General features: G+C 43.5%; 1 protein-coding gene across 2 annotated transcripts in view; it reads right to left on the reverse strand.

Moving 5' to 3' along the window:
- The window catches only part of NPR3 (natriuretic peptide receptor 3), a 53,520-nt gene that overhangs the window by 25,371 nt on the left and 11,567 nt on the right, over positions 1–16,582 (reverse strand). For both annotated transcript variants that reach the window (XM_077346931.1, XM_077346932.1), the window contains exons 2-3: positions 13,059–13,181; positions 6,783–6,949 (exon numbers count right to left, since the gene is read on the reverse strand). In XM_077346931.1, coding sequence (XP_077203046.1) covers positions 6,783–6,949; positions 13,059–13,181 — 290 coding nt within the window. The remainder of the gene's footprint in view (positions 1–6,782; positions 6,950–13,058; positions 13,182–16,582) is intronic.

Consider the following 16,582-nt stretch of genomic DNA (forward strand, 5'->3'; position numbering starts at 1 on the left):
ACGGGAGACCAGTTCGGATTTGCATGTTTTTATTGCACTCGCATACCACAGAAAAAGCGTATATACCAAAGAAAGGTTTGGTGCACTTAATTTCTGCAAATTAGGCAAAGTTTTTATCTTCGCACATGAATGGTTTCAGTGAGTCTGCAATATGGACTCCCTTTTATCATCAACTATTTTCTAGATTCTCTTTTCAGGCAAAAGGATTGGAATTTATTTATTTATTATATTTATATGCCGTCCTCCCCAGGGGAATGTAGGGTTGTGCATGGTGGCATCCGAATCGGCCTGGAACAGCCAATTTGGATCCCGCCGAGCACAACCCAAATTGGAAGTGTAGGGTACAATTAATGATTACTGAGTCCCGTAGAACTGGACCCCACAGGTCCCATAAATATGTCACAGGGACCATTGGTTGTCCCCTTCACTGAATTTTGCCTACTTTGAAGCTGTATCACTTGGGTGCCTTCAGAACATTCTACACCAGGGGTAGTCAAACTGCAGCCCTCCAGATGTCCATGGACTACAATTCCCAGGAGCCCCCTGCCAGCAAATGCTGGCAGGGGGCTCCTGGGAATTGTAGTCCATGGACATCTGGAGGGCCGCAGTTTGACTACCCCTGGTCTAGACCAATTGTAGTGAAGAGAGTTCATGTAGTCCTTTGAGTTGGTAGGCCAGGGTATGCTTCGCAGCCATTTGGGGTTACCGCCATTCAGGACAGGTTTTTACATTGTTTCATGATTATAATTGCTACATAGCAGTACTATTTTTCCACATTGGACTTGGGATCCTCGAAGGAGTAAGTTGTGTATGTTATTTGGGGCCCAGCGTCGTCTGTCAATATAGATCTATTTAGATTGGAGGATTTGGGGGAATGTTTAGCTTTTATAGAAGACGGGAGGAGAATAGATGCTTTTGATTATAGTGTTGGAGACGAATGCTGCGAATACCATGGACAGCCAAAGTTACCAACAAGATAGTTTCAGAGAGGAGCAAACCAACTACGTCATTAGAAGGGAAGATATTATGGCTAAAGCTCACTTACTTTGGACACATCACGCGATCAAACTCGCTAGAAAAATCATTAATGCTCGGCATGGTCAGCGGCAAAAGGAAACGTGGTCGCCAAAGGACCCTCTGGCTCGACACAATCAAATCCGACATAGGGATGACTATGAACCAACTAAAAGAAACAGAGACAGGGGCGCATGGTGAAGACTTTCCTATAGAATCGCCGAGGGTCGGACATGACTGAACAGATATCATCATCAGCTTTTAAATGATGATGATGATGATGTTACCCGTTCAGCTGTGTCCAACCCTCGATGATTCTATAGGAAAGTTTTTGCCATACGTTTCTGCCAAGGACTGCTTCTTTTAGTTGGTTCTAGCTTTTAAATAGTGTTTTGTTAATGTATTTGCTGGCCAGATGAAGCTTGTATGAACCTGACCTAGGAAGAACAATTCTCAGCGGAGTTACGTCCTTCTAACCTTGTTGACCTCAACAGATCCAACTCTTTTTGGAACAGCAGTGCCCATCTTACTACTCCCAGAGCCGTTACTACCTTTGGCGATACTCCAAACTCCTAATTAATAGTGGATCAATTCTAACAGGAAAACATAAGCTGACATGTGAATTCGTTCCCCCCCCCTTGCTTCCAAAAGCCAACTTGTGGGCTGCTTTCATTCTTTCCAAGACAATTAGCAAAGCACTCCAGACACTGAATAGATCTATTCAACTGTACAAATTATTCCCTGGCAGTGGCTTTTTTTATTTTCTCTTCTGGTGCATTTAAGAGAACACAAAAGCTGGTCTGTCATTAATCCTGCTAGGCTGGTTTGGGAAAAGACAAGTGGGGCACTCACCAAACAGGTTACATTCTTGCCGTCTCTTGCAGTGATTTTAGTAACCCCACCGTTCCAGTCCTGAGACTGTGCAGTCCTAAGACCAGGCTAGGGGTTGTGTGCGGTTTGAAGAAGGGGAAGACTGAGCAAGTGAGAGAGTCTGACAAAGATTCCAATTCCTGCTCCTTTCCAAAGAGTGTTTGCAGATAAGAAGTTGGTTAGCAAACAGGTTGCTTCACAGGGCTAGTGCCTCCACCTATCTTACAAATGCGGTAGATACCACCAATGTCTGTCCAATTCGAAGTACAGTATTTGCTGGCGTATAAGACTACTTTCCCCCCCTGAAAAACATGCCTCCAAGTGGGGGGGTCGTCCTATACGCCGGGTGCACTTCAGTTGGGATAGACATAGCTGCCCATAGGGCTGTAATGTAATGTAACAAACTCTATATTTTGAGTGGAAATGTTGGGGGGTCGTCTTATACGCTGGCAAATACGGTAATTCATCTGACCAACACAGAACTTCTTACCTTTGTAACTGGTCTCAGAGGATATGATAACCAGGTATTCAAGATTCCCCTGCATTGATGGAGGGTTGAGTGATCTGTGATCCCAAGTAATGTATCCCTCTCTATCCAGCCAACACTGCTGAAATGTTAACTAAATTAGTTAAATCCCCTGCCCCAACCTACACTGTTCTTTGCAATTAGAAAAAATAACAAGCTGTGTGTGGTCTCGCTAACCTCAACAGTCAAATAGCCAAGATTATAAACGCATGTCAGTTCAGGCAAGAAACCAGACCAGCATTTAGTGAACTCAGCTCCCAAAACCAGCAACAGAAGTAGCATTAAGAATTTTGAAAAGCAAACCCTAAGCCCATCTCTTGTAAGAATTATTTAATAAGTGGACTGCAATTAAACTTTAAGCAAAAAAAACAAACAATTTTCTGGTTAACAAAGACAGGACAGGGTATTTTTTACCCTGGGCCTACTATTAGGCATATTATAAGGTAGTCAAACTGCGGCCCTCCAGATGTCCATGGACTACAATTCCCATGAGCCCCTGCCAGCATTTCTTTCTGGTCAAGATCCTCACGATAAAATGGCGGAAACATTATGACAAACAAAAAAACTAAACTGATCTCCAACTCATCTTTCTTTGGTCCTCTCATCTTTCTTTGGTCCGTTTGAATATTTCCAGTCAAGTGCTCTGAAGAAGCACAAAGTACTATCAATTACTAAGAGGACCAAAGAAAGATTTCTTGGGGACCAGTTTAGTTTTTTTGTTTGTCATCAAGTTTCGACTGTTTTATTGTGAACCCCCCCCCCTGTAGGGTTTTGGAGGGAAGCAATATTGGAACCAATTACTCCTGTGGAACTTGTCATAAAAGGTAAGTGCCAAAAGATTAAACGTAAAATGAAAGTGCCAGAAGATTAAATGTATCGGCGATTTTTAGACGAGAAACAGTAGGATATTTTAATGGAAACGGTTCTTAGGTTTGCAGGCGTTACATTTTAGAAACGGATTTAAACGTATTCGAAGCATATTTCGGACATTTTTTATCTACACACTCGAGGTGAGTTCTGATTGTTTTTAATGTGGGCCTGAAATTGCTGAAAGAAAGGAAAGCCTATCAATGTTTTAAATACATACATAAAGTTCATTTTGCCAGCAAAAGCAATATTTAGACTATTGGCACATACTGGATTAATGCTGCTATACTTTCCCGTTATCCTATTTCCTTGGCAGCTTCCAATATAAGGATTCGTGGCAGTTTTCAGTGTAGATGGGTGACCTTTTCAAACCGAGCCTCCTGCTTATGAGACCCCAGAAGGAAAACTTGCCTTTCCTATTCTTCGTTCTTCTTCAGACTTGCCCCGTGATCGCTGTGGCTGGGCTCCTAGATTTCCTTCCAGTCTGGGTAACTAGCTTTTGTGGCTATTTGGCTGTAAATGCTAAGACAGCTATTGATCAGAGCAATAACTTCAGCCCTTTTAGCAAATGATTTCATTGCATGCCCCTCCCAAATGTTCCCAGGCAATCAGCCGTGTTCATGGCTTCCAGGATAACGTAACAAAAAAGCAGTCTTTTTTTTTTTGACAAGGAAAAAACAACACTTGACTGATGAGTAACTCTTATATTCTCTACTGATTACAGCACTCTTTCCTTTCAAGCACCAGTTCTGCCGCTGCATTTAACTTCACGAAAGCAGTTTTCAAGGATCCTGATTTGCATTTTTTTTTGGGGGGGGGAGCATCCGAAATTACTAGACATACTATGTGCCATTAACCTTTTGTCAAGGTCTATATAAAACCACTTTTAATTCTGAGTGGCTGCTTCCAATATCTTCAACTACAAGAACTTGGTCAGCTTTCAATAAAGGCTGGGCCACGGCTGACAAAAGAACTTTTCTTCTTACGGCAGCTCCACAGAGGGTGTTCTCATGAGGAAGAGAAGGAGAAACAGCCGAGATTACAGTTCAGCGCCCCTGAACGGCCAGAAGACTTGGAGAGGGGGTGTTCTCTACCGCTTTGACACCCTGCCTGTCAAATGGTGTATTCAGCGATTCAGGTACAAAGCCAAAGCAGACTGTGTCCGTTGCAATAGTGTAATCGGTTGAATTTGACACCAAATATCTAACATTCGTTATTTATTGAGGGATTCCATAAAAACATCTGAGAAGCACGGCTTGACGCTGTACAACAGTGCATTCCAGGCACTGCTTCGAAAGAAGAACTCTGCAACTTTTTATCAATTTGCATTTTGGTTTTTGCCACTGTAATTCTTTGCATTTACATCACATCTTCTGTAAAGATACACGGGCAAGACAAACCCGTGTTTATCAAGGAGTGTAATTTCACCACCCTTACTATTTTATCTACTGAAAGGATAAAGAACATTCATTCTACTTTTTGGAAATGCTTGGAAATTGATCAAGCCGCTGCGGATGGAGCCGTGCCTCTCCTACGCTGCCGGGGAGGTCTGGAGTCTCAGCGGGCTGCCCCGGACTCAAAACTCCCTTCGATGGGAGCCCGAAAAGAAAACTCTGCTGGAAGTATGAGGAGTCTGGAGGAGAAGATTAAAGTCGAGTAGCCTGGTAGCACAGCAAAAAGTGTTCCTCACTTGGCAGAGGCAGGAAAGAAGTGGGACAGAGAGTTATGTCCACACCGGAAGCAGGATGGGGGAAAAATGTGAGTTTGTCTCCCTGAACTAAGGGATGAAAAGCCCAGGAGGATTTCCACCTCTGGAGAGAGTGACACCATTTGTGGTCCATAAACTCAGAGCTTGACGCTCTTTCCATTAGTAACCTACTTACTAGTCTCCTATGAATCCAGCAATCTATTGAGATTGTCCTCCTAAAATTCTCCAGTTCATGACTGAAGCCTTTGTACTGGAATGAATAGGGAGTACCAACAATATGCATTCTTAAGATTCTGGGGTCAGAACCTGGGACAGCGCACTGTGGAAGGTGGAGCCAAGCTAATGAACTGGGCCTAAGTAATCCAGAAGGTTGCTCCAGCACTAGTGTGAAGGCTACAAAGGACTGAAATATTTCTCCAGGAAGGGGCGCATTTAAGGCCCAATCTCCCTAGAGCAGGTCGGTCCTCAGTTTAAGGTGAAGTGCCCAGCTTTTGAGATGGGATACCATTGAAACTGGTACATCCCCTCCCCCTCAACCTTGCAAGGACAAGTCATCAACTAACAATCCTGCCATGGTCTGAGGAAGCCTTTCGGCCCTCCCTCTGCCTTTCTACAGACCATTTTCAAAATGAGCTTTCCTACTAGTAAGACAATAAAAATAGACACTGGTCATTCATAAAGAAAATATAGCAAAGTGAATAGGTGGGTGAGTTCCAAGAGGGCCAACAGGACAAGAACAGAAGAAGGCCTCCCTAAACGACTGACTTGCAAGTCCTAAGAAAGCTGGGATGGTCTTGAACCTCATCCGGCAAGGGATTCCACTAGGACAGGGCCAAGAAGGAGAAGTCATGTGTCCTGGAGGAAGCCTTATGGACCTCTTTGGGTACCAGCTTCACCAACAAGTTGTGTGTTGATGAGTGCAACGTATTTAGGGGATTACAGGGAGAGACCCAGTCCCTCAGATATGATAGTCCCAGATAGTTGGCGCTTTAATGCTGAGTACCAGTACCTTGAACTTAATCCACAAACAGATAAATAGTCAGTTTAGATGCTATTGCACAGGACAGATACTATATACCAGTCTTCCCCAACCCCCAAGCTGCGGACCGGCACCGGGCCGTAGAGCCCTCGGTACGGGGCCACGGTGGGGGGGAGGGAGGCGCCGGCATGCCAGTGGGCACGTCTCCCTCCTCTCCACGGCACTCACTGCGCTGGGGCCCAGGAGCAATTGGCTGCTTCGGCACTGCTTCGAAGGAAGAACTTTTTATCAATTTGCATTTTGGTTTTTGCCACTGTACTTCTTTGCATTTACATCACATCTTCTGTAAAGATACAAGGGTAAGACTCGGGAGGTGCGGGTGCTGGTGAACGCAAACGTGCAGGCACAGAGCTGCCGCACCTGTGTGTTTGCGCCCGAATGTGTGCCTGTGCCCGTGCCTCCCTCTCCCTCTCCTGGTTCCCGGCCCAAAAAAGGTTGGGGACCACTGCTATATACTATAGATTTTGGCCCCACTTGGAGGACCTTGGAAAGAACTGGTACCAAAAAGTATTACGGGGTTACTGGGACCTTAGATGCCCCACGATGAGCAAGAATAAAGACAAAGGGAACTTTGTTTCAGGTGAACATGAAAAAAAACCCAGCATTTTTCTTTTCAAAATTGTTTTTGGGGAAAAAAGACTCTCACAAGAGTTCTCAGAAAGCATCTGTGAACACCCAGGCATTTTAGTCCAATTTAGAAAAGGCCACTTTGTCACCTCTGATTCTAACAAGAAGAGCGTTTTAAAGATGTTACTTACGTAATCATCATCATTGATTCCTTGTTTCTGAGCAGAACTTTTCACCTCCATGGCAAACTTCTCAAACTCGGGTTTCACTGTCCTCAGTAGTGTGACTGTCTGGAGGGATGAGTACGCTTGCTTTGCCTCAAGGTCGTATTTGTCTCCTCTCTTCCATGAGCCATTTCCTAAGGGAGAAATAAAAATATTTACAATTCCACGCCAGTCACCATAAAGAGCTCGTTTTCCCCCTTTTCAGCAGCTGTAGTCCTGATGCATTACTCAGGTAGCCCGCAATATAAAACCCCGTATTCCTGACAACGGAACACTAGGAGCATAACCCATCCAAAGTCTAAGCACTCCAGCTAAATGATTTCAGCCTGACTGATTGAATCCTAAGCACATGCTCAGAGCTCTCCCCTTGAAATCAGAATCTTAATTAACAAGAAGTTAATTAAATGCTTAGCTATGTCTAGAATATAACATATGTCACTAATGACTGAAGAAATGTTTTTCTTAAAAGATTTTTTGCTTTTCTAGAAAGCAAACATTCAAACATTTGAAAACATGAACATGCATGATCACATGAAGTTGCCTTAGACCAGGGGTAGTCAAACTGCGACCCTCCAGATGTCCATGGACTACAATTCCCATGAGCCCCTGCCAGCATTCGCATCTTTGCGATAAGCATTCGCTGGCAGGGGCTCATGGGAATTGTAGTCCATGGACATCTGGAGGGCTGCAGTTTGACTACCCCTGCCTTAGACCTTTGATCTCTTGAGGTTGGTAGTGTCTACCCAGACTGGCAGCGGCTCTCCAGAATCTCAAGCAAAGGGTTTGACCACATCACCTAAGACCCAGTTCTTTTAACTGGAAAATCTGGGGGTTGAACCTGAGACCTTCCACATACCAAGCAGATGCTCTACCAGTGAGCCGAAGTCCAAAGAAAAACTAAAGAAAAGTAAAGAAAAAACAAGAAGAATTGAAACAATAAAATGGGGGGCAGGGGCGGGGAAGGAACAGAAATATCTCTTCCAGCCAATCTGGATGGCTCTATGATTTTATTTAAAGTCCTATACCAGGGGTAGTCAAACTGCGGCCCTCCAGATGTCCATGGACTACAATTCCCAGCAAATGCTGGCAGGGGGCTCCTGGGAATTGTAGTCCATGGACATCTGGAGGGCCGCAGTTTGACTACCCCTGTCCTATACTGTTGGATACAAAGGTCATCTTCTGTGGCCCTGCTTCAAGTGTGTATGCCTACTGAAAACAGACAAGTGACAACTTGAGTAATTGTTGTCTCAGTCATGCACCAAAATTATGGAACTCCCTTCCCAGGAATATTCATCAATTTCTTTCTAGCACTGTCTTCCACCAGTGAGTGGATATTTTTGTTTCATCTGGCATTCCCTCTATTGGCATTCCCTCTATCACTCTGCCCTATATTTTAATTGCTGCTTCTGTGTTTTTAAATATGACTTTTCATAGTTCTTTTATCTGATTTTATAATGCTTTAAAAAAAAAAGTTAGCTGCTTTGGTGGCCCTGACTGGGCAAAAAACTGGGATATAAATTTAGAAAGTCAATCAAGAAAAATAAATGTATTACTCCTCGATCGGGAAGAGACACCAAGGGACTGGCTTGATCAGAAAACTTTACTGGAAAGGCTGTTTATTTGACAAATACAGAAGAGACCTTGAGGGGAAGATTGTGACCTTAAACTGTTGGTTTATGAATGCTATAAAAAGGCACTAAAAGGTTAAAAGTCTCATTTTTACTCATTTGGAAATAAAAGGCCAGTCATAGATAAAAATACAAAGGCTGAATTGGCAAGACAGAACTGGGGCATCCCTTTTCTGCAATTGACCTAAGTGGAATTAACGTGGTGCTTCCACAGGAAACTTTATATAGCACCGTGTCCCCCATAAATAGCTGGGAACACATATCTGCATAAGCAACATTCTGTATAGTTACTGAAAGGTAAATTTGATTCAGCAAAGGTCCCTGGCTTCTCCCTGCCACTGTCTCTTTATTGCCACTTCCTGCCACTGTCTTTTCTTTTCACTACTTCTTTTAAAGTTGCATTTGGTTCTCAGGTTCTTAACTATTTTCTCCCTAGTAAATATCTTGCCAAGTCACAACATTTAGGTGTCAGTCATTAGTTGATTTCTGCTGTGGGGTGTGTGTGTGTGAGGTTAGGCTTCAATAACTTTTTTTGCTGCTAGACCAATGGCTCATAATTTTCACAATACTAAAATAAACACTAGTTATCATTCACGTGGGCTGCAAAGAGTACTTAACTCAGACCTTCTCAACTTTTTTACCTTTAAGAAACCCCTGAAGCTTACTTCAGGCTTCACAAAACTCCCGAAGTGGCACGATCTTGCAGAATATGGTTGGGAAGCAGAGATGAGGACACGCCCACCCTGGGCTCCTCCCCTTCCCACCCCCTCCAGACCTATCATTGGCCATGGAGGGGTCGACATGACCATATATGGTCAATATCACCCAATACTGAACAACAACAAGCCTTTAATAGCATATAAAAGTACAATAATATCACCCAATACATGTTTAACAAATTAAAAAATATATATATATACACACACACACACACACATAATATATATATATATATATATATATATATATATATATATATATATATATATATATATATATATATATATATATATATATATATATATATATATATATATATATATATATATATATATATATATATATATATATAAATTAACTCCCACCCATTTGGGAAACCCTGCCAGGGCTGTTATCAAGAAACGAGTAATTTAGAGGCCCAGAAGCTTTTTTAGATGAAAGGGCATAGAGAAAAACTGAAGGAATAGCAATCCTTTGAAAAGTCACCATATCTTTCCTAGTCCAGGGCAGGCAGGCTGGTACTGCAAATGCATATTAAGTTTTGTTTTGTTTTTTAAGTTGCTACAAATAAGGTTTTCCATCGTTCTTCAATCAACAAAAATGACATGAGGCAGTGGGCTGGTAAGTAAATTTTATCACGCTCATCTCAGACTAAATGGCTAGTGTCGAGTATACTTATCAAAAGAGAACTAAATGTGACAGGAGAGAAGAGCAGTCCACATATCTAGCATGCTTGTCAGGACTAGCCAAAAGCATAGCACAGCCTTTCCCAACTTGTTTCCCATTGAGAAACCCCTGAAACATTCTTCAAGCTTCAAGAAACCCCAGAAGTGGTGGGATCGTACAGAATATGGTTGGGGAGCATAGCTGTGTACATTCCCACCCAGGGCGCCTCCCCTTCCCACCCCCTCCGGACCCACCACTGGCCATGTTGGGAGGGGGAAAATGGGTCAACATCATATATGATCATATTACCCAGTAAATGTTTAACGAATTTAAAAATATATAAAAATTAATTAATTCTCACCCATTTGGGAAACCCTTCCAGGGCCATCAAGAAACCCCAGGGTTTCACAAAACCCTGGTTCAGAAACCTGATATAGCAGCTCAGGCAGAATAAAACTCAAGGGGATGAGGATTGTGATAACCAGGGGTGGCTGAGCGTCTATTGGTTCAGTTCACACGATGATCCTGCACAATCAAGGAAGTACATTTTTCAATGCTTGGGACATTCTTGTTTTGTACGTTTTTTTTGTGATGGATTTTCCCATCAGATTAGACTACTCCAATGCACTCTGTGTGGGGCTGCCCTTGAAGAGCGTTAGGAAGCTATAGGTGGTACAGAATGGGGAAGCCAGAATGATGACTGGAGCATGTATTATACGGGCCTTATTTCTCCAGCCTTGGTCCACCTATACCAGCTCACAATGAACTCCTGAGCTCCATTCAAGGTGCTGGTACTGACCTTTAAAGCCATATATTGTTTAGGAACAACATACCTTAAAGACCACCTACTCCCATACGAACCTACCAGACCACTATGGTAATCTTCAGGGACCCTTCTTTGGGTGCCTTCACCATTTAAGGCTAGATGGATAGGCCCCTGAGAAAAGGCCTTCTCAGCAGTGGCACCAAAATTATGGAATGCCCTCCTCATGGAGATCAGACCGTGATCCTTGATCATGGTCTTTGGCCAATGGGTAACGATCTGTTATCCCATTTGGCGTTTTCTCAGTGACCCTCTTTCCTGTTTAACCGTTTTTAAAAATTGCTTTTTATAATGCATATTTTTAAAAGCTGGCTTTGATTTTTGCACCATGTGAACTCTAAGGCGGGCAAAAAAGTGTTCTAAAAATAAAATAAGCATGTCCTAACATTGTGCTGCATGTTCATGTATGCACTTGAACATCACCTACACAACCTGATGTAGCTCTCCTTCTATCCTTGTCATCCCTGCATGCTGCTAAGGAGGATCCAGGCCTAGAAATGCCACAATGTGGTCTTCAAAACAACTGTCTAGTGTTTGTCCATATCTTTACTAAGAAAGAAGATAATTACTGCCAAGCTTTCTGGATTGCCAGCATGCATGGTTTTGCAAGGCATGATAGGAGTGGTAGTTCACCCCCCCACCCCCACACTGTTTCTTTTTTCAAGTTGCTTGCTTTTTTAAAAGTTTAACATTCCACAAGAAGAAGGACCCAAACAAGGCGAAAGAACAGTCCTGAAAGGAATGTACCCCAATGGTGGTCAAAGTTCTGCCACGTGATCCAAAGTTCACTGAGGGCGGAATGCCCTAAAAAAGTCTTTTCTTGCACTTTCCTGGCAACCAGCAGCATCAGGAGCAAGGGCTTCACTGACTGGCTGCTGCTGATCCAGTGGCAAACAAGCAAACAAACAAAAAAAAACCACTCCCAGGAGTGACTCCAAAGGCCAGGCCATCATGAAGAAACGAAGATTAGCTAGTAACCACTGTGATTGCCCAGGTGCCAAAAATCAGCAAGTACAGTTACTGTGCAGCCACAAATCTCTTAAGCAGCTGCTTGAGTCCTACAAAGCCAAGGTAAAGCAATTGGGGTCTTGGTTCACAGGTGATCATTACAGTAAAAATCGTATGTTCAGCCAGTGAACACAACTGCTCAGAGGTTTTCAGTGTTCCTAATGCTTCCTCAAGTGTCTTGTGGTTCACGGAATGGACTGAAACAGCCACATTACCCCCCCTTCTCCAAGATGACTTTCCCCTTCCCCACGGCTTCCCCCAAGAGTGGGGAGGGGGTTTAAAGCAGTCTCAATGCAGCTGGCCTCTCCATCTATTATTCCAGCTGAATCTGCATTAAAAAAAAATATTTTGCAGTGTATCCCACTTTGCTGCCTTCACAGGAGCTGCCAAGGCGGTTGAGTAATTAAAACATATGTGCTAAAAGCAGATTTTAAAACAATTAAAATCAGTACTCCCCCTGCGCTGAACACGCACATCATTAAAGCGACAATAGATGAAGCAGTACGAAGACGTGAAAGCAGCAATTGAAACTGTGATCGGGAAAGAGGGGTTACTTAAGAAATGCCAAATTAAAGCCTTCATCTGCTGGTGGAAGACAGCAACAGACAGGGCCTGATAAGTCTCCCCAGAGAGAGAGTTCCAGAGCTACAAAGGAGGACCTTTCCTAGGTTGTCACTCACCTAGTTTCAGAAGGTGGGGGCAGCCGAAGCAGGGCCACTGATGAGTACCATGGTAGGTAGACCAAGTTCTTAAAATGACTCGAGACCAAAATACATATGCATTTGGCCAAATATATTTGCAGCAAGGAATGGTTTTGTATTCAAAATCATTATTCTACCCTTCAACCCTACTTTAACTCCCATATCCTGCAAAGCTCCATAGGAAAAAGGGAAGAGTTTCAGTTTGATTGCCAATTAAGGCTCCACTGCCATCTGAATGCCAGGGGCTAACTATATCAGCACCTGAGGCATATGTCCTCTTGAAGACTTCTACCAGTTTGGTAGAGAGCCAGTTTGGTGTAGTGGTTAGGAGTGTGGAATTCCAATCTGGCATGCCGGGTTCGATTCTGCACTCCCCCACATGCAGCCAGCTGGGTGTCCTTGGGCTTGCCACGGCACTGATAAAACTGTTCTGACTGAGCAGCGATATCAGGGCTCTCTCAGCCTCACCCACCCAGAATGTGAGCCGCTTTGAGACTCCTTCAGGTAACATGCTGGGCCGAGAACTGTCTTCCCCATTCCACCATGCCATTTCTGGCCGAGATCTCAGCTGAAACGGACAGCACAGTATTGTCACATCAGCTGATGTCAATGACATTTGCTTTCAAAAGGTGAAACTCTCTAATACGTTATATTTACGAAAGGCTTATGACATCCGGAAGGGAAAGGAATGCTTTACCATAGGACGAACTGTTGAAAAGTTCAATGTTGAAGAAGACATAGTCTCCGTTGGTCATTCCTTGCCGATGAGCCGCCAACATGATGTTCCTTATTGCGTTGCTGCTGGCACACATGATCACCACTGGAGAAATAAATGGAAAACATAGGTAAGAAGCTATTCTTCAACCCTCCCAGCTGTTTGTGGAAACGCTAGATGTTAAGGGCAACAAAGTTGGTATTTGAACTTGGTAGGCCTGCAAAGAACCTTCCAAAAACTCTCGATGAGGACTGAACATGCTCATCCCCATCCAAAAGAGAAGAAGAGTGGCTTCATTGGACTTCTAACACTTTGCGGTGTCCTGTTAGGAGGAGAACTCATTCATAATGCTCCCTCTTCCCCACTTGTCCAGAATAATACGAACGTTTAAGGTCAGACTCGGACTAATTTGAAGCTAATAATGTACTTGAGAGAAAAGGCAAAACGAAGGAAAGTGATTTTAATTGCACTTCTGGGACTCACAGTTGCAAAAGAATCAACCCCCTTAATAGATTAGAGTAGGGGTAGTCAACCTGTGGTCCTCTAGATATTCATGGACTAGAATTCCTATGAGCTCCTGCCAGCAAATGCTGGCAGGGGCTCATGGGAATTGTAGTCCATGAACATCTGGAGGACCACAGGTTGACTACCCCTGGATTAGTGTATCCAGGATTTGGGGGTATACTGAAGGCAGAGGATACACAAAGCCACCTCCTAAGAGCATGGAGAAGGAGATGTAAAAACAGCAGCTTCCTGTAAGATACTGCACCCATTTGGGTATTGTTATTAGGTAAATGCGTTACACTGAAAGACTTCTAAAATACAGAGCTAGCTACATGGGAGGAACGAGAACTGGTCTTATACTATTGCACAGGCAATGGGGCATGTCCCATCTCTGTTGCCTTCCTCAATTCTTCCTACTTATATTAACTAACGAGGCTAATTTCACTGACATTCCCAAATCCATTCCTTTGAAAATGGAAGCTGAATTTATAGCCTCCCAAGCTGAATTTATAAACTATGGAAGTCCGAGCTAAATCTTGTTGCAGTAAATAAGGCACTGAGGACCAAAGATCAATTAAAAACAGCCCCTTGTCAACTGGGTATTCTGACCTAAGAAACAGATCATAAATTGTTTCCCCCCCCCCCCCGGTTGACTTTGCACGTCAACGAGGCCAAATATCATCATAGCTGATTAATATAATTGATTGCTTCATTAAGAAAAGATTAACACACAGATTACTGAGTCTCTAAGACGTGATCAGGACTGGCCAGCTGGAAGCCCAGTCACAACTAAATTGGGCAAGGAGAAGCCACTATAACGGGGGGGGGGGGGGGGAGGAAGCAAAGCAAGAAGGGACATAGAATCATAGAGTTGGAAGGGGCCATACAGGCCATCTAATCCAACCCCCTGCTTAATACAGAGTCAGCCTAAAGCACCCAGGATAAGGATCTGTCCAGCCTCTGCTTAAAGACTACCAGTGAGTCTACCAGTCACTCACCACCTCTCAAGGCAGCCTATTTCACTGAACTACTCTGACTGTAACAAAATTTCCCCTGATATCTAGCTGACACCGTTCTACATGCAGTTTAAGGTCATTACGTAGGGAGGCTGACACATTTGATAAGCTTTATCAGTGCTGTGGCAAGCCCAAGGGTCACCTAGCTGGCTGCATGTGGGGGAGTGGGGAATCAAACCTGGCTTGCCAGATTAGAAGTCCACACTCCTAACCACTATACCAAGCCGACTCTCAGTAGGAGGTTAGCAGGGAAGCATTTGGAATGAACTGGATTTGTCTGGTTCCCTTTCCCTCTCAAGAATCCTAACCATGAAGGTCTGGGCTCCTTCTGGACCGAGATGAGGGAATTTGCCCACCTCCATGCCAAAAGTTCATCAGATAAGGGGCCCTGAGACCTTTGACTCCCCCAGGGAAAGCCCTCTAGCCCCTTGAGTCACCTGAGCTGCCTCTCTTGTTTTCTACCCACAGGACTGTAATCTACCCCAAAATCATTCTTCTATGAGTGAAATCAAAGCAATTCCTCAGGCACCAAACGAACACCTGAAAGGAACGAAGAAACCTGGAACAGTTTCTATTTGAAATATGCACCGATAAGATACTTTTGACGTCTGCTAGAGGTATACATGGGGAGGAGGATGAGCATGATATCCTTAACTGCCTGAGGAAAGGCTGTGCACAGCAGGAAAATATCAGAGTGCAGATTATATTACTGTACACTTTATACACAAATGTTTAAAAAATCTTACTAGTTTAAGGGAGCCTAAACATACAAAAATTATGCTCAGAGAGGTTTCAAACAACTGCCAAGTGCAATTTGCATGCAAAATTAGACTTGTTTGAAGGAGTGAGGGATTTAGCCACCATGACAGTCCTCGTCTGCCTCCCTTCCTCAGAAGCAAGATCTTCCCCCTGTTTTTCTTTCCCTTCTCTGACTGAGCCATCCCAGTTATCTGTGTTCTTCCTTTCTTGAAGCATTCTGGCTGTTCCACCCTGTCATACTATAATATTTTGGCTGTTTGCTCAGCCCAGGAACCCAAGGGAAGGAATGGGAGCCTCTTTTAATGTATACAATTTAAATGGCAATTGAGAAGTTTTTATAATCCAAATTAACAAAATATTTTATTCAACATAGAGGTCAGGTGAAATCAGGGGTAAAATTCCTGAGTTAACTCAATATAGATGACCCTGAGGTAAAATCAGTACATGCACAGACTTTAGTTCTTATGTTTCAGGCTGATGAGAGATTGTTACGCTTTTCATTCAGTCTTTTATGTTGAGAGGCTTTTGTTCCAATACTTCTCCAAACACTCCAGGATACTTCAAATATTCTGATTCTTTTGGTTTCCTGCAGGCTGGTCCACTGTTTCTGGTACCCAAATCTCTTTGGGTACCCAAACCCAGTACTCGTCTTGAGTGTATAACTGACTTTTAAGGTTTCAGCAGGCAGTTTCTAACCACACCAGATCAGGAATTTTCTGTGACCCAAATGGGAGCCTCTGTCTAACTAGCCACTTATCCTTGCTAACTTTCCCCAGTTCTCCCATCTGCGTTAAACTCCTCTCAGTCAGAGCTGAATTCCAACATTATCAGTACTCAACTCTTCTCAGCTAGGGCTGAAATCAGATTGAATTCTCCTCAGCATCCACTTCAAAAGTCTTTCTCTAATAAGCCAATACTAACTAATCAGATCTCTTGGGCCAACCTACCACTCAAGGCTCTCTGGCTCTGTGATGAATTAACCCTTCACAGTCCTTCAGCTATCCGTACAGGACTTCTAAGCTTTTAAAAGCGCAGTTCATCACAGCTGCAAACGGGGAAGGACCCCAGTCAGATAAACCCCAATTCAAAGTTCCTGATGAACGTAAAGAGCATTCCCCATCCTAGTCAAGCAATGCCCTTTTTGACCACAGGGATCCCCAGCTGAAGTCAGGGGGATAAAGATCTTGGATTCCCTCCACCCCCCAAAAGACACAATCTAATCTAAGA

The sequence above is a fragment of the Paroedura picta genome, chromosome 7 (genome assembly GCF_049243985.1).
Source record: "Paroedura picta isolate Pp20150507F chromosome 7, Ppicta_v3.0, whole genome shotgun sequence".
Lineage (NCBI taxonomy): Eukaryota > Metazoa > Chordata > Lepidosauria > Squamata > Gekkonidae > Paroedura > Paroedura picta.